At 35.0% G+C, this 22,512-nt stretch overlaps 1 protein-coding gene across 3 annotated transcripts in view; it reads right to left on the reverse strand.

Moving 5' to 3' along the window:
* Positions 1-2,284: 2,284 nt before the first annotated feature.
* The window catches only part of CFHR5 (complement factor H related 5), a 36,086-nt gene continuing 15,858 nt past the window's right edge, over positions 2,285-22,512 (reverse strand). For 2 of the 3 annotated variants that reach the window (XM_063613731.1, XM_063613730.1), the window contains 2 exons: positions 7,004-7,186; positions 3,278-3,474 (listed from right to left, as the gene is read on the reverse strand). In XM_063613731.1, coding sequence (XP_063469801.1) covers positions 3,278-3,474; positions 7,004-7,186 — 380 coding nt within the window. Of the gene's footprint in view, positions 3,475-7,003; positions 7,187-9,181; positions 9,365-13,578; positions 13,756-15,651; positions 15,832-15,953; positions 16,137-17,597; positions 17,775-22,512 lie in introns of all 3 variants that reach the window. The other variant, XM_055233867.1, reaches the window with a different exon arrangement.

Here is a 22,512-nt window from a genome sequence, read left to right on the forward strand (position 1 = left end):
GACTGGCTTCCTACACTTAGCAGAATATTTTCAAGGTTCATCCATGTTATAGCATCTGTTATTACTTCATTCCCTTTTCATGCCCAAATAATATTCCATTGTTTAGATATACCACATTTTGTTTACCCATTCATCAATTGATGAGCATTTAGATTGTTTCCTCCTTTTGGCTAACACAACTAATGCTGCTATAAACATGTGTACAAGTGTTTTTGTGGACACATTTTTAAAAATTTATCTTGGGTATGTATCTAGGAGTAGACTGCTGAGTTAATGGCAATCCTATCGTGTAACTTTTAAAAAAACTGCAGGTTGTTTTCCAAATTGGCCAAACCATTTAATATCCCCACCAGAAGTGTATGTTGCTTCCAATTTCCTTGACATCATTTGTTATTATCTGACTTCTTGATTATACCCATCTTTGAGGGTGTGAAGTGTTATCTCACTGTGGTTTTGATTCATATTTACTTAATAATTAATGATGTTATACATCTTTTCATGTGCCTAATGGCCATTTATATATCTTCTTTAGAGAAATATCTATTTGAATCCTTTGCTTATTTTGAAATTGTCTTATTTCTCTTTTTTTGTGTGTTGTAAAAGTTCCTTACATATATTCTAGATACAAGTCCTTTATGACCTATGCAATTTTGCAAATATTTTTTCCCATTGTGTGAGTTCTATTTTCCTTTTTTAATAGTATCCTTTGAAGCATGACATTTTAAATTTTGAGAAAATCCAATTTCTGTACTTTGTATTTTCTTGCTTGTGGTTTTGGTGTGATATCTAAGAATCCATTGTCAAATCTGTGGTGATGAATATTTTAAATCTTAATTTTTACCTGTGTTAGTAGTCATATTTTTAATAGATACTTTAAAAAAAACCTTTTTTTTTTTGAGACAGAGTCTCACTGTGTTGTCCAGGCTGGAGTGCAGTGGCACCATCTTGGCTCACTGCAACCTCTGTCCCCCAGGCTACTTAAAAAAACCTTCTGACCAAAAATATTTTAACTAAAAAATGCTGTGTGAAATACAGGAATATCTAAAGTATATTTCTAATACTTCCTGTGTAGTATTTTCCCAAACTATGGTACATCAAAAAATAATAAAGTTGTTGCATGAAATCAGCATCATGACCAACATGGTCTTTATACCCATCTTCTATTGCATTGTTCTTTAGTGACAGTTTTGATCACTCTCTTCTGAATATAAAAGTAATATATGTTCAAAATGAAAAATGTAAAATTTGGGAAAACATGAAGAATTTGAAAATATCCCTCCCTCCCTCCCTCCCTCCCTCCCTCCCTTCCTTCCTTCCTTCCTTCCTTCCTTCCTTTCTTCCTTCCTTCCTCTCTCTCTTTCTTTTTCTTCTTCTTCTCTCTCTCTTTCCCTTCCTTTCTTCCTTCCTTCCTCTCTCTCTTTCTTTTTCTTCTTCTTCTCTCTCTCTTTCCCTTCCTTTCTTTCTTTCTCTGAGACAGAGTCTTGCTCTGTCACCCAGGATGGAGTGCAGTGGCATGATCTCGGCACGCTGCAACCTTTGCTTCCCAGGTTCAAGTGGTTCTCATGCCTCAGCCTCCCAAGTAGCTGGAATCACAGGTGTGCACTACCCTGTCTGGCTATTTTTTTGTATTATATTAGAGACAAGGCTTTGCCATGTTGGACAGGCTGGTCTTGAACTCCTGGCCTCAAGCAATCCACCTGCCTTGGCCTTCCAAAATTCTAGGATTACAGGTTTGAGCCACTATGCCCAGCCTATTTTAATTTTTTAAACCTAAACCACATAGAATTATTAAAGCCATCATTTTTATTTCTCTCACTCTTTCTTCTATAATCATTTATACACATCCAGATAATTCTGTATATGAAATTTTGTAACCTAATAATTTTCACCTTTTTGTATGTGTACATCACCTCTTGACTAGATTAGAAACTCCACAGAAGGACTGGTTAAAACTTCAAAGTCTATTCTTTCGGCTGGGAGCGGTGGCTCACGCCTATAATCCCAGCACTTTGGGAGGCCGAGGTGGGAGGATCACGAGGTCAGGAGATCGAGACCATCCTGGCTAACATGGTGAAACCCCGTCTCTACTAAAAATAACAGAAAAATTAGCCGAGCATGGTAGTGGGTGCCTGTAGTCCCAGCTACTCGGGACGCCGAGGCAGGAGAATGGCGTGAACCTGGGAGGCGGAGCTTGCAGTGAGCCGAGATCGCGCAACTGCACTCCAGCCTGGGCGAGAGGGAGACTCCTTCTCAAAAAAAAAAAAAAAAAAAAATTCAAAGTCTATTCTTTTATAGCAGATAGTGCATTTAATACTTTAAGGGGTATTTAGTATTGGATAGGTAGCTAGACTTACCTTAGAGGATTTATAAATATTTATTAATACTTGCTACAACCACAAAAGTTGACAGCTTTTGCAGGTTTTTAAGTGATAATAACACGAAGATAGTGACTAAAATAACATCTACATTTCCTCTTAAATAAAGTTAATTCAGAAAGTTTCAAAGTTATCCTATAATTTGAGACAAACAGGAGGGATTAGATGAATTAAGTACTGAAGCGAGAACATTTACTGTTTCTATGGACATTTATGAATAAAATTCCCCATATTGTGATTTGCCCAGGAACAATATAAGTTTCTCCTGTGGTTTGAATGTGTCCTCGAAAGTTTATGTGGAAACTTAACTCCCAATGCAACAGTGTTGTCAGGTGGGATCTTTAGAAGGTGATTAAGTCACGAGAGCTCTACCTTCTTGAATGGATTAATGCCATTATCATGGGATTGGATTGTTATCTCAGGAGTGGTGTCTTTATAAAGGATGACTTTGCCCTCCTCCCCGTCCCCGCCACTCTGTCTCTCTCTCTTTTTCTCTCACTCCCATGTACATGCTCTTTTGCCACGTGATGCTTTCCACCATGTTGTGATGCCTTCCACCACATTATGATGCTTCGAGAAGACCCTCACCAGATGCAGCCCCTCAATCTTGGACTTCTCAGCTTTTAGATTTATGAAACAAATAAACTATTGGTTAGAAGTTACCCAGTCTGTGATATTCTGTTATAACAATGTAAAATGGATTAAGACACCCTCCTATTAAGTGAAACATTGTTCTCTCAGCTTACAAATTTCTGAAACTCTAAAAATCCAGACTTCTAAATAAAGATGAGTTAAACAACACCTGAAAGAATAAAAGAAGTAACTACAGAATTGGCTACATAATGGCTACTTTTAGCATAGATGGATGTTTGAAGAATATATTCAGGAAAATTATGCGTGCTTCATTCACATATAGGATATTCAAATTTCCCTTCCTGACAGATTGCTCGAAATGATGGTGATGATATCTTCGCTTTATATAGGAATTTACACTGAAATTCAATAGCATCCCCTGTTTTTGCATAGAGTTTTCCATTGTTTCTCCATTTTAACTGTATGTTATTTTTGTTCATGTTTTCTTCAGATACCACACATGGATCTGAAAGAAGAAATGGTAAAATAAAATAAATAAATAATAATACATCTTTAACTTTCATAGAATAGTGAAATTGCATTTAAGAATATTTTGGAATTAAAATGATGAAAAATATTAATATTTATTTAAAAAATAATATTTATTGAGTTATTCTTGGTACTGTTCTTAGCACTGTGTATGGGCTACATATGAGGAAATGAATGTTAAGAGATTTTCTCAAGGCTTCACAGTTTAGTGAGTGTTTTGAGCCAGAATATGGATCCTGCCAGTATGAGTTCAGAACCTGAGCTCTTAATTGCTATATTTTACTAAAAATTCTACCAGCATGAATGTTGTTTGTTTAGATATCCCTTTTTATAATGTAATTATTTGTGAATCTTAACTTTTGTGAAACCTTGATTTCTGTAAAAAAAAAAATTATCTTCTTCCCTGACCACAGCTATCACTCATTCTTAAAATCAGCATTATATATATATTTATACATATCTTATATATAATATATAATGTATACATATATTATATGTATATTATATATTATATGTATATTATATATTATATGTATATGTATATTATATATTATATGTATACATATATTATATGTATATTATATATTATATGTATACATATATGTATATTATATATTATATGTATACATATATTATATGTATATTATATATTATATGTATCATGTGTATATAAGTATATGTGTTATGTATTTATATGTGTATACATATATGTTAAAATATATATAATATATAATATATTTATATTACATATACACATATGTATATGTAATTATACACTTGTATGTATATTAGACTGCTTAACTCTCCACATCCTTGCCAAGTCTTTATGTTATATACTTTTTTCTTTTTGCTGATTTCCTAGTTGAACATTGACACTTCATTGAAATTTTATGTTCCTGTAGACAAGCATTTTTTCATGTTTGCCATACGTTTTTCATTTTGTTTATGTACCTTACATAATTTTTATACTGAATTTTGATTGATTTGTAAAAATTCTTATGTGTTAAGCACCTGAGAATATTCTCCATAAATTGAGAAATTTTGAAATTATCTTCAACCCCTCTTTCATTTGGTTCCTGTTTTTTACCTACTAGTCAAGACTCTAATCTATCTCTGCCAGGGCCTTAAACAATTTCCCCATATTGCATGTTTTCTCAGTGTAAAATAACCACATGTTCTTAGTCAACTGATAATTTAAAACTACATTGCACCGGGCGTGGTGGCTCACGCCTGTAATCCCAGAACTTTGGGAGGGTGAGGCAGGTGGATCATGAGGTCAAGAGTTCGAGACCAGCCTGGCCAACAGGGTGAAACCATGTCTCTACTAAGAATACAAAAATTAGCCGGGCATAGTGGCATGTGCCTGTAATCCCAACTACTCGGGGGGCTGAGGCAGGAGAATCGCTTGAACCCAGGAGGTGGAGGTTGCAATGAGCTGGGATCATGCCACTGCACTCCAGCCTGGGTGACAGAGCAAGACTTTGTCTTGAAAAAATAAAAATAAAAAAAGATGCTACGTCAAAAAACTGCCATTAAAAATATGTAATGGCTCCCTACTTCATTCAATACCCATGAACCATCCAAATAAATTTATGTCTGGTTTTGGAAAAAATTATTTCTTTTTTTTTTTTGATGGCGTTTCACTCTTGTTGCCCAGGCTGGAGTGCAATGGTGCAATCTCGGCTCACTGCATCCTCCATCTCCCAGGTTCAAACGATTCTCCTGCCTCAGCCTCCCGAGTAGCTGAGATTACAGGCACGTGCCACCCACACCTGTCTAATTTTGTATTTTTAGTAGAGACGGGGTTTCTCCATATTGGTCAGGCTAGTCTGGAACTCCCGACCTCAGGTGATTCTTCCTGCCTTGGCCTCCCAAAGTGCTGGGAGTACATACAGGTGTGAGCCACCATGCCTGGCTGGAAAAAATTATTTCTTCAGAGCTGTCTAATCTTACTCTCCTATCTCATGGGAAATAAAATTATTTTACATTTCATAGTTAGATCATGTTTCTTTGAATTTTCTAGATATCCATGATGGGTTTTTTTGCTTGTTTGTTTTTGTGATTGTGTGTTTGTGTTTGTTATTGTTCAAAATACTGTTTCTTTTTGCTAGAATGCCCTTCTCACAAACTCTGATTGTCGACATGGTACACACTTTTTAGGTTACAAATTTTGTTCTTACTTTTCTTTTGGAAATGTATTTTATGATCACTGGCCGTGATAATTTCTGCGTATTTTAACTTATTGGACCATCTAAAACTTTGCTGTACTTAAAATATTAGATAATGGCATTTTTATCTATCCATCAATCACTCCAAGTTAAATCCTGGAAGTTATCTTTGAAACCTAGTTTTTCTTCATTCTAGCAAAATTGTTCAGATGATACTTCCGCCTTATGCTAACTCAACACTTTCTGAGTTCAGTTCCCACACAATTGTAATGATATCCTGGGAGAGGGGCTCACACAGAGTAGTGGTTTGAAGCACTGTATAGGCCATAGTGGCATTGGGGTAATTTGTTACTATAGAAGGTGGAAGAAAGAGACATCATCAGAAGGATGAATTTTCAAGACTATAACAAACTTCTGGTCTAGCCCTGTGAATCCAGGCATTGGGCGATAGTGAGAACTGTTGCAGGAGCACATCCTTATTATCATGGTGTCCCTTTTGGACACCAGAAAACAGAGGGGTTTATGGAAATTCCAGTTTTCTTCCACTTATTATAGAGTAAACTGACGTTCATGCTTTTCCCATAATTGGTGTTATTAATTCGCCCCATATCTTTGCATTTTGTCCCTTTTAGTTTGTCATGACCCATAAAAGAATCTCCTTTTAAGCCCTAAAGGTGAATCTCCAAATTTTCATAAGGAGTCTACGATGTTAATTTTTTAATGCCACAAAGTGCACATGAATTTGTGGAAACTTAGTATGTATATTGGCATTATTTTGTAGTAGAAAAAAATAGGATGGAAAGAAGGGGTAGTGAAGATTTGGAAAGCGGCTCAGTAACTCTTCCAGATTTTCTATCTCTCCTGCTAGATATTCTGCCAACATGCAAGTAAAAAGCCATGTCAGTATTAGTCAACTAGGTGTTCTACTAGGGAAAGCTTTCAGGTTTACAAGTAGAACCTTATATAGTATTAAATGACAGCTTTCCTAGACCAGTTGTTTTTCAAGTGGTCTCTGTGAGAAGTTCTCAGGTGGATGCTTATAACATGAAACGATTTAATGTATGGGAATAGGCCCCATAAATAGCTTTGGACTCTATGGAATTTCATAATGCACCTTATCACGTGTAGGTCTTTAATATTTTATTCATAGTTTTTAAATAAATTTTTCTCACTTTGCTTAAAGCAAATTTTTCAAATGTTTCTTTGTATGTATTTACATTTGACAGGAAAGATTTTGACTGAATGAAACTTAAGTAAGGGTTATTCTATGAAATTAGTCCATAAAAATTACATTATAAATATTAAATCTCAGATTCCAAGAGAATATTAAGCACTCACCTAGGCATCTTGGTGGTTCTGACCACTGTTTATTTCTGCATGTTACATTTACAGAGCCCTGGAGTTTATAGAAGGACTGGCAACGGTACACCACTGTTGACCCTGGAGGATATACTGATAATGGGAATGAGGTGATATCTCCATTGTTAATAGATGGAGGGGGCCCACAATATGCAGTAGACTCTGGAAAATAGCGTTTATTTGTTGAGACATTATGTTAGTTTAAACAAAATAATATAATAAAGCACCATGTATCATATCTTTAATATAAGGTGTCTGGAAATTCAAATAATTAATTAAAGTATTTCTGTCATAAAGTCTGATTCAAAACGTATTGTAGCTCCTTTCATGTTAAAGTGAAATTCATATAAAATACCGTGAATACTTTTTATTTAAGGCAGGAGAGACAGGTGAGTAAACTTCTGGTCTAGGTTCCTCCTCCACCCTTTAATATTCAATTGTTACTTAAAGAGGAAAGGTAAAAGTAAATAAGTTTCTTACCGTTTCCAGTCTCAGGGTAATTATTACTTTATGCAAATAGCATATGCCAACTGGCATATGATCATAAACTTGTAGTTTTACTGAAAGTGAATTGCAGACATACTCTTCTGCGTTGACTTTTTTGATACCAAACAATATTGTAGGCATCTTTCCCTATCAATAAATGTTTCAACTTCATGGTAATGAAGAGATTTTGGGGAAAACTAAAAAAAGTAACAACTTCATGCTAAGATTGGCTGGAATACATTCTATTGTACTGACTGATCTCCCTTTATATATCTCCAAGAACATAAATATGAAATCACTAAGTAATCCTATCCCAAATGGCTTGTACCTCCTCTTTCATTGAGTTACTGTCCTTGCTTTCTCAGATTGACTTCTTCATGATGACACTAGATTCTTTCACCTTTAAACTAGTAAAAGACTGTTCTTCATGAATTATCTCCTTTCTTCTGTAACATCAATGTCTCCCTTTCCACTTAATCATTCACCAACCTACAAACATGCTGAAAATGTCACAATTCAATAAGGTAAAATTTCACTTTATCCATATCTTCTATCGGTAACTGCCTCATTTCTCTATTCCCTTTCGAACACATTTCCTTGTTTCTCATCCTCCATGATCTTACTTTATCACCCCACATTCTTTCTTGAACATACTGCAATTACTTACTCACCCTCTATGGAAATATCTCTAGGCAAAATTACCAATGGTTTTTATTTAGCTAAATAGATTGTTCAATTATCAGGCACCTTGTCCAGCTTTAAGCACTCTTTGACATTATCTGATGTATTGTCAAGTAATATTTTGAAATACGTGCTTTTGAAATGCAGCCATGTAGCACTTAATGACAAGAAGATATTCTGAGAAATGTGTCATTAGGCTCTTTTTTCCTTGTGTGAGCATCATGGAGTGAGCCTACACAAACCTAGACAATGTTGCCTACTACACACCTAGGCTATATGGTGCAGCCTATTGCTCCTATTGTCCCCAAACCCCTGGCTGCAGACCAGTACCCTCTGTGGCCTCTTAGGAACTGGGCTGCATGACAGGAAGTGAGAGGCGGGCGAAAGAGCATTACTGCCAGCATTACTACCTCCTGTCAGATCAGCCAGGGCACTAGATTCTCATAGGATCTTGAACCCTATTGTGAACTGCACATGCAAGGGATCTAGGTTGCATGCTCCTTATGAGAAGCTAATGCCTGATGATCTGAGGCAGAGGAGTTTCATCCTGAAACCATCCCCCAACCTCCTCAGTCCATGGAAAAATTGTCTTCCACAAAACAGGTCCCTGATGCTAAAAAGGTTGGGTATCGCTGTCCTAGGCCACAAACCTGTACAGCATGCTACTGTACTGAATACTATAGGCCATTGTGACATGATGGTAAGTATTTGCATATCTAAACATATTTAAACAGAAAAGGTACAGTAAAAATATGATAGAAAAGATTTTTAAGAAGATGTAGAAATTTCAAACTTGTTTCTTCTATGAACACTGTTGGAGATAACTCTTAGAGAAACTTTTTTAAATGACAGAATTGGTTACTTAGCAATTTAAGGCTTTGGGGTACAGTGCAATAGATTAGTCATAAGTTCTTTTTTCTTTCTTTAGATAAAGCAAAGGGGATTAATAACCTCTTTTTAAGTGAAATTACTTAGAAATAAACTACTAACCAACACAGCGTGGTAATGATTGCCATCGTCCATTTTTACATACAATTTCTTTTGCTTCTGGAAGTCGATAGTTTTCTTTACAGAGAACAGCTACTTTTTCTCCATCCTGATAATTCACTGTGGTTGTCATATTCTGAGCATTAGGTATCTGAGGTGGCGGTGGGCAGAATTTTTCCCTTTTTTCTACAAAATATTGGAATTAAATTATATGATTAATAAAAGTTAAGAAAAAACAGCTCAATAGGGTACTGTTTCAGGAAAATGGAACATTCAATGACACACACACACTATGTCTCTCTATCACTTTCTCTTTCTCTCTCCCTATATATAAATGTTATAATAACAAATATTTTTTGTGTCACTATAGTTTACAGTTTAAAAAGCGATTCTTTTTGTTATAAGCATTAGTTTAAAATTTTTCAGATGCTCTCTTGTATCTCCTGTTCATTATTCGTGTCAATTCTCTTGTATAATTTACAAATAAATTCCTTTAATTTTTTCTAACTAACCCATATGATTCAAAAAGTTATGTATATTGAATTTAAACAATTTAAAACTAAAAATAAAAATGACAACAATCAGAAATAACTATGACTTCCCCTAGTAACTGAACCCTAGATTTCAATAAAGGATTTCCATGACTTGCATTTTCTTGTAAAGATGAGAATGGCTGGTAATGAACATAACTGGAATGCCTCCGTTGCACTAGGAATTAAATTCTTTTTTGGTTGCTTGGCTTATTCTTAGGGAAAAGTTTTAAATGGTCAACTTGGATGCCAAAGCATTTTCTAAACCTCCTGACCTGGGCTCATGCCCTTACAGTGATCTCCTTCATCTCATGTTTTTCCAGAGTGGTGGCTACTGTCTACTGGCACTTCCCTCCAAAATGGTGGGAATTGAACAATGAGAACACATGGACACAGGAAGGGGAACATCACACACTGGGGACTGTTGTGGGGTGGGGGGAGGGGGGAGGGATAGCATTAGGAGGTATATCTAATGCTAAATGATGAGTTAATGGGTGCAGCACACCAACATGGCACATGTATACATATGTAACAAACCTGCACGTTGTGCACATGTACCCTAAAACTTAAAGTATAATAATAATAAAAAAAAACTCTGTGAAAAAAAAGTTATTACATTGAAAGTGATAGATATTTTTTTTTCCTCACTATACTATATTCATTTAAAAATCAAGATGGAAGAATGCATATCTACTCTTTCCTGGTTTAGCTAGATTAAAAAATATAATAATTATATACAACAGATCTTTAATAAATTATTTGAACAGAACCTAAAGTCAGTATAAAGTAAGTCAAAACATACATATTGTCTAAAATAGGAATTTTATATTGGATTTTCCTTATTTTTTCAAGGTCAGAAAGGCAAAATAGTGCAAATCTAAACAGAAACTGTTCCCGTGGAAATCTAGATAGCTGTCTGGGACTGGGGCCCACTGATGCATATTTTATGTTTTATATGACTCATCCTACTTATTTACTGGTTTAAGAAACGCGCGAACTTAAAGTACTTAATTCCAGATGCATCTTATTCTACTCAACCATTAACAAGACCAATCTTTTGTGATCAGTGTTGTTTCAGTAATTAACTGCAAAAGAAAATAAAATTAGCCTGATATTATTATTGTTAGTATACATTTTTGATTAGCAAAGTTTGGTCATGAGCTTGAGGAAAGTCTATGAGGAGCACATGAAAAGAGGATATCAGGCACATTTGATAGATAGATGGGTCAGTTTTCAATATTATTTATTATTTAGAAGTTCTACTTAGATGTCTTTATTACCTCTTTGTTTATTACCTCTTTGTTTAGGTATTTTGTAAACATTTTGGAAACTAAACATTTTTGTTGTTTATGAATTTCTGTTTGGTGGTTTAAGTAGTTTTATTTAAATACATAGTCACAAAGATGAATACTTATTGAGTATAATCAAGACTCTTTTGAATGAGCATCAAGGCTTGTGCTGCCAATGTAGGGACTCAGCAGTTACCTGCTATCAGCCTCCTAGATGTCCCAGTGCTGGGAAATAGGGAAGCTGAAGGTGTCTGTAATCTCAAATATACAAGTTTCATCAACAAAGTCCCAACTAAGTGAGTTAGATGTTCAAATATCACACATATACTGTTGTTTTTATATTTTAGGTAAAAGGAACATTACACATAATGAACTCAGTTGCCCACCTTACTTTCCTTTTAGAATTGGACATTCTGTTTAGAAATTTCTGCCTAGTGTAGACAGAGTCTAGTTGAAACAGCACTGATATAAAAATCCGGAAACAAGTTCTAGTCTTGATTTTGACCAAATAACTTCTTGAAGCCATGTATTTCTCATGCATAAAATGAGAAACGTTGTTATCTTTCTCAAGAACAAGCAAGGTGTGTAACAAATATTTGCCACCAAATAACGTTCTTACCTAATTTCCAGACTACTAGCTACCAGCTCTTCTCAAAACTTTAAATAAGGCTTCTTCCTTATTTTGATACCTATGACTCATAGTATTTTCCTTCTCTTTATGCTTGTAATTTATTTATTTAAAAAATTGAACTCATATTATTATTATTTCCTGTATTTCAGTTTTCACCTACTCTTTGGTTGTAGAAATGTTTATTTGTGTATGCACACCATTCTCGATTAGAGTCAACTCATTTAGACAGCTCTGCTTATTAATCTTTTCAAAACATTAGTTTCATGTCTTGGATTAGTTGGAAATACAAGGTTCTATTTCATTTTCTTCTGCTTTTACTTTTATTATTTCCTTTTCCTCCTAATATCTGAATTCATTTTTCCCCCTAGCTTTTTAGGATATACATACACACACACACACACACACACACACACATATATATATATATACACATATACACATATATATACATATATAAACATATTGTTTATATTATTGGCAATATCTGTTCGTTTATACATATACATACATATGTATATATATGTATAAACATATGTATATATACTTTTTCCTAAAATAGATAAATATATGTATATACTTTTTCCTAAAACAGATAAGTTTAAGACTATGAATGCCGCACCATTCTAAATTTTGGTTAGGTTGCATCTTATAGGTTTTACTATGTGTCCTTGTAATTGTAACATAGTTCTTAATATTTTAAACATTACATCACTTGGTTATTTGGAAGTAAATTATTTCCTTACCCAAAATGAAGGGTAAGGAAATGGATAACTTTTTATCCACTTTTAATGTTATTTGTTTGTAGTTACAAAAAGTGATCTATAGGGCTTTAATATTTGAAGTTGTGAGAATTATTTTGGACAGAATGACTGGCCAATTTAAGTAAACATTTCATGGACACATAAAAGGCTTCAAACTTCTTTCAACTATCAGAATATTTCTCTTCCTCAAATAGAAAAAACATATAATAAAATCAAATATTTTATAAACATAAAAATGTTCCAGTTGCTTTAAACAAATTGTAGTTATCTTTTTGAAATCCTTATGTATTTAAGTTTAAGAATATATTCCAGTATTTTTCCTCACAATTTCTAATGACATCACACTTTTTGTTATAAATTAGTATTTTATCTCATTAATGTATATTTTATATGATTTCTTTCAAATTATGACCTTGTGTGTAAACTCCTATCCTTCCTGTGGTTGAAAATTTCTTTATTTTGGAATCATTAGTGAATTATATTGGTATATAGAATGACGGGTTGCCAATTACTTTCACTAAGCACTTTGAAGAGATTACACTATTTTCTTAGGCTTTTGATATTGGTGATGAGAAGTCTGCAGCCTATCTTCTCTCTTTTATTGTCATTCTTTTATAAGCACTTTGTTTTCTCTAGTTCTGGTATATTTTAATTTAATATGGTGCCCCATTTTATAATTACTTTAATTTATAATCCTATTACTCAAATTAAATGATTTGAATATAAGCCTTTGAGGAATGTGAGACTCATTCTTAGGGAAATAATTGATTACTCAAATATATTTTCTTTCTCAGCCTACTTTTTACTCAGCCTACTATCTGGTCCAGAATTGGCAATATCTGTTAGTTTTGTTTCACAGTGCATAATTGGGGTTTTAATTGTTTCTTAATGTCATTGAAGATTAAGTTTTGTTCTTTTTTTACAGTTCTTTATTTCTTTTTTTCTTTCAAGATTTTGTGAGACTGTAACAGAGTAAAAACAGCTTTACTCTCTCATCTTTACCAGAAAGCCAAGGCTTTTAAAGAATAACATTTGTCTGGGAAGAGTATTATAACTAGTTTCTAGCTTTACTATTAGTATAGAAATTATATGCCACAATAAATATTTAATTTAAAAACATTCTAATTTCAAAATAAGTTTTCTTGTAAAGAAGCAACAGGATCAACAAAATGTTTTAAACAAATCTTACCTGTGCAGTCTAGTTTAGGATTCCATTTCCCATTTATGCAGACTGAGTGCCTGTATCTGAAGATGTCTAAACATCTGTAACGTATTCTAGCATTATGATTAAATTCATTCCCAGATGGCTTGAATAATGTTTTTATATTAATTCCTGCTATTTTGCACCTCTTAAGTTGGTGTGTTGCTATAAAAAATAATATTTAATAGAAACTAAACAATTATGTCAATAAAATATCTGCAATATTAATAGCATAATTATGTTTGATGCTTTTAAGCAACATCACGAAACTTATTCTTGATCTCATTGCATAAAATAGACAATGCTGTTGGAAAAAGAAAAAATAAAACAAAAAACTGTATCCCATCTTTGAACGACAGGAAAGTAGGTCAGAAAGTTTTCCGGGAAATGAAAGTGCAAGATGAGTTTTCCTGGTGGGAGTTTTGACTGAAGGCTAGTTCTTAGGAAGCTACAAATGAATTGTTAGAGGCTCCGAAAATGTACACGTGTATGATTGTTTTGCACTAAACTATCTTAAATATCTTCAAAACATTTAAATAATAAAAAGAGGCAATACATGGGTAAGTCTGTAGGAAGCAAAGCATCAGTAAGAGATAGATCTGGGTCCCCCTTGAGGTTCAATGACTCTCACATTTCAAAAGCTCAGCAAAAACTCAGACTCAGTAAGTCAGAGTATTCTCAGGGGAAGAACTCACTGATAATAACACAACTGAGCTTCAGAACATGCATTCCTAATAAGCCTCTTGCTTGTCTAAGTAGTTCTCATTGTTACATTTCTTTCCCGTTTCCCATAAACATGTAGACAGTTATGGAGCCTTTTCCTTAGTGTGTAAAAGGATGGGATAATGAGACATGGAGTGTGCTCTGCTACTTCTATGCTTACAGGTGTTTTTCTTCAATAGTTTCTATTTTTAATTCACCCCACATGGGGCTAGAGGTTGATATTTGTGTACTCCTTGCATAAAAGTTGATGACCATGAAGATATACGATCTACATTTTCCCATAACAGCGTTCTCGCTCCTGGTAGTGGAAAACATTCCTTCACAATAGGTCATCACGGATGGCCACTGACCAAGTATTTGCCTGGGACAACGGGTGGCAACACCTACAGTAACTTTTCCCAGCAATGAGTGGGCCAATTGATAATCCAAAAGTCCAGGAGACGGAGAGAGAGATGGTTCTGTTTCAGTTTCTGTAAGGAGGAGAACAGCAGCAGAAAGTCTGCTTGTCTTTAAAGTTCAAATTTAGAGGCTTTAATGTATCGAGTTTGCTAGAGATAGGACAAAAGAGGCCAGGATCTGAGGGTGTCGGGAAAAAAACCTGCAAGTACTTAAGTGTCAAGGCTGGAAGTCCTGAGGCTGCAAGGTAAGAGTAGAGCACAGAGGCTGATAGACTACTTACTACTTACTACTTCTGTGGAGGAAACTGGCAAACTAACCAGAAAATTAGGAATAGAAATAAGAGAATTATGGGGACAGAAAGAGCAACGATCATGCCTAGTTCCTGGGTCCTATTTCCCTACTCTTCTTCTCTGGAGGGACTCCAAACACTCCGGAATTTAGTAGAACTCAAGCTACATTGTTATTTTTTAGGTTGTTCTATCTGGAACATGCTGAGGTAAAGACTGAGTTAAAGCAATGAAATAAAAGAAATCAAATTGCCATCATTTGTAGAAATACAATATCCAAATTAAATATTAGAACTAATACAGAAATTCAACAAGGTTACTGGAAACAAAATTAATGTACGCGATTAAATCACATTCTTGCATATAGAAAGTATAACTATTCAAGCATATAAGTTAATAAAAGTTTCCATTCATCATACCAGAAAAATCCCAAATAAACTGGTGAAGAAATCTGTGCAGTAATAACAAGAAATTCATAAAACCATATGGCAAAGTTTAATGTAAGACCTGAATAAATGGATTGACACATTTTACTTGTGAAAGGAAGAGTCAGTGTCAATAAAATTGTAATTCTAGCCAGATTTATACACTTTATACAATCCAAATCAAAATTATAAATAGTCAAATATAAAGTTTAGGAATGTTTTCTCACCAACGCACACAGGAAGCTCTGTCCATATTCCATTAATACAGGTAATCATGTTATTTCCAATCATTGTATATTCATTTCTGCAATTCACCTCCACTGAAACTCCATGTTGATAGGGAGGGACAGACGGCTGAACATAACCATACTCGAGTTCAGGTATATATCCACACGTTTTCACTTGTTCTAAGAAAATGTAATAAAATGAGTGCTTACTCTGAAAATATTTTAAATCTATTTACATGTGTATTTATATATAAGTGCAAAGTAATAGTAACTGTTCTGTTTAAATGTTAATATTTATTTACCAACACAAGTGGGTAAAGTTGTCCATTCTCCATCCACACATTGTATTTTCTTAGGCCCGTTTATTATAAAATTAGGATTGCAATCATATTCCACTACTTCATTGTGTCCATATTCCTCTTTTCTTATCTCCTTAACTTCACCATTGGAGAGATGAGGAGGTGGACCACATGATCGTACTTGTCCTATTATAAAGAAACCATAAATAATGCTTAAATGGTCTTAGAAGTATAGCAAAATGTGGAGTTACTATATTTTTGACTTAGAAATTAATTTCCTTTATACTGCACTTCTATTTTTGGGGATGTGTGTTTTTTGCAGTGTACATAGTGTATTGACTGCATTCATTTCCTCAAATATTGACACTTTTCATGATGAACAATTTTGAGCAAATGAAAGGAGAAAGAATGCATAATGAACACTTATAAACTGATTACCTAGATATAAAAATGTTACACTTTGCCCCATTTACTTATTTTTTGTGAAGTAATTGAAAGTAAATGATGGTGAGATTTTAGTCCTAAATTCTTCAGAATGCTATCTCATAAAGACATCTGCCTACATATACAAAATATCTTATTACATTTCACCAAATTAATAATACTTTCTTAGTACAGCCTTATATTCTCTCTATATTTAAACATCCTGATTGTCCACTTTTCCCAATATTTTGTAAGCTGTTTATTATAATCAGGATATTAAGCTGTACCCTTGAAGATTTTTAAGTAGGTCAATAATCTGAATGTTATATAAAAGTAAATAGTTATCAAATATGGGATATAATATACATATGCAATGTGTAGTTATAACTTTTATTAATATCTATAAATACTTTGATATGGTTTGGCTGTGTCCTCACCCAAATCTCATCTTGAATTATAACTCCCACAATTCCTACATGTTGTAGGAAGAACCTGGTGGGAGGTAATTGAATTATGGGAGTGGATCTTTCCTGTGCTATTCTCGTGATAGTGAATAAGTCTCATGAGATCTGATGGTTTTTTAAAGGGAGGTTTCCCTGCACAAGCTCTCTTCTCTTCTTTGCCATCATTCGAGATGTGCCTTTCACCTTCTGCCATGACTGTGAGGTCTCCCCAGCCACGTGAAACTGTGAGTCCATTAAAACTCTTTCTTTTGTAAATTGCCCAGTCTTAGGTAAGAATGTCTTTATCAGCATTGTGAAAATGGACTAATACATACTTAAAGTAATGTGATAAGCCATTTTTGATAAAAATAGTGCCATCTGAAGCAGGTACAAATCATCATTGTTTTCTAATAAATAATTCATATATGCAATGACTTATTAATTACTTACTAAAATATAACATTGTTCATACAATATTTTTAAAAAGTATAAATTTTTTATTGAGCTAGATGGAAAAATCCTAAGATGTCTCAATTCCAACTACTATATTATGACCTACAAAATCCCATTATGTATTTTAAAACACAGAAGTAGAATTACTCCTTGATTAAGAACACCTAAATAATCTATGCAACTCAGTTACTATAGAACTGCACCCTTTCTCCTTTGCCATTTCACCACTTTGTCAGATTATAGATGTAATATAAGCTCCAATAAAAATATATAGGCATTATTATAAAAATCAAATTCTTGTTTCATCACTTCTAAAATAAATACTGACCTTTGCATGTTGGAAAGTTAGGTGACCACCCAAATTGGTAACATTGAACTGAATCTGGTCCAACTCTTGTATTGTTTTTTTTGCAGGAGAATTTCAACACATCTCCAACTTCGTAGCTTTCTTTTATTGGCTGAACATCTACATTTCCTTCTAAAATTGGAACATGACATTCTTTTTCTAAAAATAAAGTTAAATGAACATATGTGAATTTTCACTGCAGAAACAAATTTAATGTGTGCTATATAAAAATAAGATGCAAGGGGCTTCATATACAGAGGAGTGTAAAATATATTCTTGCCTATGAGAAAACATATAAACTAATTATTTATACCCAACAAGTATATCTAAGACCCCTCAGGCAAATTGGGAAACTGTGCAGCAAGGTAACATTTTCTACGAGAATGTCTTCAGGATTGTAATAGGAAAGTCCTGTGAAGTTACTCATACAGTAAATTACTTAACTTGTTTAATTAGCGATATGAGTTTTAATTTTGTTGTTTAATAAATAAGTTTAATAACATTATTTGTTTATAATACAGAATAGGAAGATTTTTTTCACACTTAAATCACAAAAAGTTCCTTTAAGTAACAAAATAAAATTGCAACATATTTAATTACTTTTTGTAAAATAAAAAAAATGACGTATAAAAAGTAGATATGTGGGCCTGATGTGGTGGGTCATGTCTGTAATCCCAGCACTTTGGGAAGCCAACGTGGGTGGATCACCTGAGGTCAGGAGTTGGAGACTAGCCTGGCCAACATGGTGAAACCCTGCCTTTACTGAAAACACAAAAATTAGCCAGGCACGGTGGTGGGCGCCTATAGTCCCAACTACTAGGGAGGCTGAGGCAGGAGAATCACTTGAACCCAGGAGGTGGAGGCTGCAGTGAGCCGAGATTGCACCATTACACTCCAGCCTGGGTGACAGAGTGAGACCCTGTCTCAAGAAAAAGTAGATATGTGAAACACCCAAACAGGATACAACTAATAAATGTTAAGTTGAAGGGAATATTAAAAAGCAGATTATTCCCAATTTTACAAAAGGGTAACTAAATATCAAAGACTTTTAAAAAACCCATCTAGGTTTTTTGAATCTTTCCCTTATACTCAACTCTATCACTAATATGTTTGTAAAAACTAACTCATTATGAATATATTCTGATTCAATTAGAAATAGATATGTTTATGAATATGTGTGTAGTTTTCTCATTTAATAATCTTTCATTAATGGTTAGTTTATAAAATTATATATTAATTCTTATGTAAAATAAATAATTGGCATTCAAGACAAAAGAAATAATCTGAATATATCAAGCATACACGAAAATAAAATTGAAATATGTTCTAACAATAATCTCAAACTAGCAAGTTTTATGTACTGTTATTGGCACTTTAATGTATTGATCACAGTTTACTTGAGCAAATCCCAAGAGAATGTGCCTTATTTCACTAAAATAAAATGTGCACCCCTAAGTCTCTGTTTTTTATTCCAGTATTTTGCACCACAGTTCTTTATTGGTTGTTTATAGTCTTTTATTATCTAATTGTTAAAAACAAAATGCCATTGAGAATAATTGATCTTGATTCCATTCCAAGATGGCCGAATAGGAACAGATCCAGACTGCAGCTCCCAGTGTGATAAATGCAGAAGATGGGTGATTTCTACATTTCCAACTGAGGTACCTGGTTCATCTCACTGGGACTAGTTGGACAGTGGGTGCAGTCCATGGAGGGGGAGCCAAAGCAGAGCGGGGCATAGCCTCCCTGGAAAGTGCAAGGGGTCCAGAGATTTCCCCTTCCTAGCCAAGGGAGGCCATGACCAACTGTACCTGGAAAATCGGGACACTCACAAACAAATACTGTGCTTTTCCAGTGGTCTTAGCAAATGGCACACCAGGAGACTGTATCCTGTGCCTGGCTTGGTGGTTACCACACCCACAGAGCCTTGCTCACTGCTAGCGTGGCAGTCTAAGATTGACCTGTGAGGCAGCAGCCTGGCAGGGTGAGGGGCATCTGCCATTGCTGAAGCTTGAGTAGGTAAACAAAGCAGCTGGGGAAGCTCGAACTGGGCGGAGACCACTGCAGCTCAGCAAGGCCTGTTGCTTCTGTAAACTCCACTTCTGGGGGCAGGGCATAGCTGAACAAAAGGCAGCAGAAACTTCTGCAGGCTTAAATGTCCCTGTCTGACAGCTCTGAAGAGAGCAGTGATTCTCCCAGCACGGTGTTTGAGCTCTGAGAATGGACAGACTGCCTCCTCAAGTGGGTCCCTGTCCCAAGTGTAGCCTAACTGACAGACACCTCCCAGCAGGGACCAACTGACACCTCATACAGGTGGGTGCCCCGCTGGGATGAAGCTTTCAGAGGAAGGATCAGACAGCAATATTTGCTGTTCTGCAATATTTGCTGTTCTGCAATATTTGCTATTCAGCAGCCTCTGCTGGTGATACCCAGGCAAACAGCATATGGAGTAGACCTCCAGCAAAATCCAACAGATGTGCAGCTGAGTGACCTGATTGTTAGAAGGAAAACTAACAAACAGAAAGAAATAGCATCAACATCCACAAAAAGGAAATCCACAACAAAACCCCATCTGTATGTCACCAACATCAAAGACCAAAGGTAGATAGAACCACAAAGATGGGGAGAAACCAGAGCAGAAAAGCTGAAAATTCTAAAAACCAGAGTGCTTCTTCTCCAAAGGATCATAGCCCCTCACCAGCAATGGAAGAAACCTGGACAGAGAATGACTTTGATGAGCTGACAGAAGTAGGCTGCAGAAGATTGGTAGTAACAAAATTCTCTGAGCTAAAGGAGGATGCTTGAAACCATTGCAAGGAAGCTAAAAACCTTGAAAAAAGATTAGATGAATGGCTAACTAGAATAAACAGTGTAGAGAAGACCTTAAGTGACCTGATGGAGCTGAAAACCATGGCACAAGAACTACGTGACGCATGTACAAGCTTCAATAGCTGATTTGATCAGGTGGAAGAAAGGGTATCAGTGATTGAAGATCAAATTAATGAAATAAAGAGAGAAGAGAAGTTTAGAGAAAAAAGAGTAAAAAGAAATGAACAAAGCCTCCAAGAAATATGGGACTATGTGAAAGACCAAATCTATGTTTGATTGGTGTACCTGAAAGTGAGGGGGATAATGGAATCAAGTTGGGAAACAATCTTCAGGATATTATCCAGGAGAACTTCCTTAACCTAGCAAGGCAGGCCAACATTCAAATTCAAGAAATGCAGAGAACACCACAAAAATACTCCTCGAGAAGAGCAAGACATATAATTGTCAGATTCACCAAGGTTGAAATGAAGGAAAAAATGTTAATGGCAGCCAGAGAGAAAGGTTGGGTTACCCACAAAGGGAAGCCCATCAGACTAACAGTGGATCTCTTGGCAGAAACTCTACAAGCCAGAAGAGAGTGGGGGCCAATATTCAGCATTCCTAAAGAAAAGAATTTTCAACCCAGAATCTCATATCCAGCAAAACTAAGCTTCATAAGTGAAGGAGAAATAAAATCCTTTACAGACAAGCAAATGCTGAGAGATTTTGTCACCATCAGGCCTGCCTTAAAAGAGCTCCTGAAAGAAGCATTAAAAATGGAAAGGAACAACCAGTACCAGCCACTGCAAAAACATGCCAAATTGTAAAGACCATCTATGCTAGGTAGAAACTGCATCAACTAATGGGCAAAATAACCAGCTAACATCACAATAACAGGATCAAATTCACACATAATAATATTAACCTTAAGTGTAAATGGGCTAAATGCCCCAATTAAAAGACACAAACTGGAAAATTGGATAGTCAAGACCCATCAGTGTGCCGTATTCAGGAGACCCATCTCACGTGTGGAGACACACATAGGCTCAAAATAAAGGGATGGAGGAAGATCTACCAAGCAAATGAAAAGCAAAAAAAAGCAGTGGTTGTAATCCTAGCCTCTGATAAAACAGACTTTATACCAACAAGGATGAAAAGAGACAAAGAAGGCCATTACATAATGGTAAAGGGATCAATTCAACAAGAAGAGCTAAGTTTCCTAAATATATATGCACCCAATACAGGAGCACCCAGATTCATAAAGCAAGTCCTTAGAGATCTACAAAGATACTTAGACTCCCACATAATAATAATGGGAGACTTTAACACCCCACTGTCAATATTAGACAGATCAATGAGACAAAAGGTTAACCAGGATATCCAGGATTTGAAATCAGCTCTGCACCAAGCAGACCTAATAGACATCTACAGAACTCTCTACCTCAAATCAACAGAATATACATTCTTCTCAGCATCACATCGCACTTATTCCAAAATTGACCACATAGTTGGAAGTAAAGCACTCCTCGGCAAATGTAAAAGAACAGAAATCACAACAAACGGTCTCTCAGACCACAGTGCAATCAAGTTAGAACCCAGGATTAAGAAACTCACTCAAAACTGCACAACTTCATGGAAACTGAACAACCTGCTCCTGAATGACTACTGGGTAAATAACAAAGTGAAGGCAGAAATAAATATGTTCTTTGAAACCAATGAGAACAAAGACACAATTTACCAGACTCTCTGGGACACATTTACAGCAGTGTGTAGAGGGAAATTTATTGCACTAAATGCCCACGAGAGAAAGAAGGAAAGATCTAAAATCAACACTCTACAATCACAATTAAAAGAACTAAAGAAGCAAGAGCAAACATATTCAAAAGCTAGCAGAAGGCAAGAAATAACTAAGATCAGAGCAGAACTGAAGGAGATAGAGACATAAAAAACCCTTCAGAAAATCAATGAACACGGGAGCTGGTTTGTTGAAAAGATTAACAAAATAGACAGACCGCTAGCAAGACTAATAAAGAAGAAAAGAGAGATGAATCAAATAGACGCAATAAAAAATGATAAAAGGGATATCACA

This window comes from Symphalangus syndactylus, chromosome 19 (genome assembly GCF_028878055.3).
Source record: "Symphalangus syndactylus isolate Jambi chromosome 19, NHGRI_mSymSyn1-v2.1_pri, whole genome shotgun sequence".
Taxonomy (NCBI): domain Eukaryota; kingdom Metazoa; phylum Chordata; class Mammalia; order Primates; family Hylobatidae; genus Symphalangus; species Symphalangus syndactylus.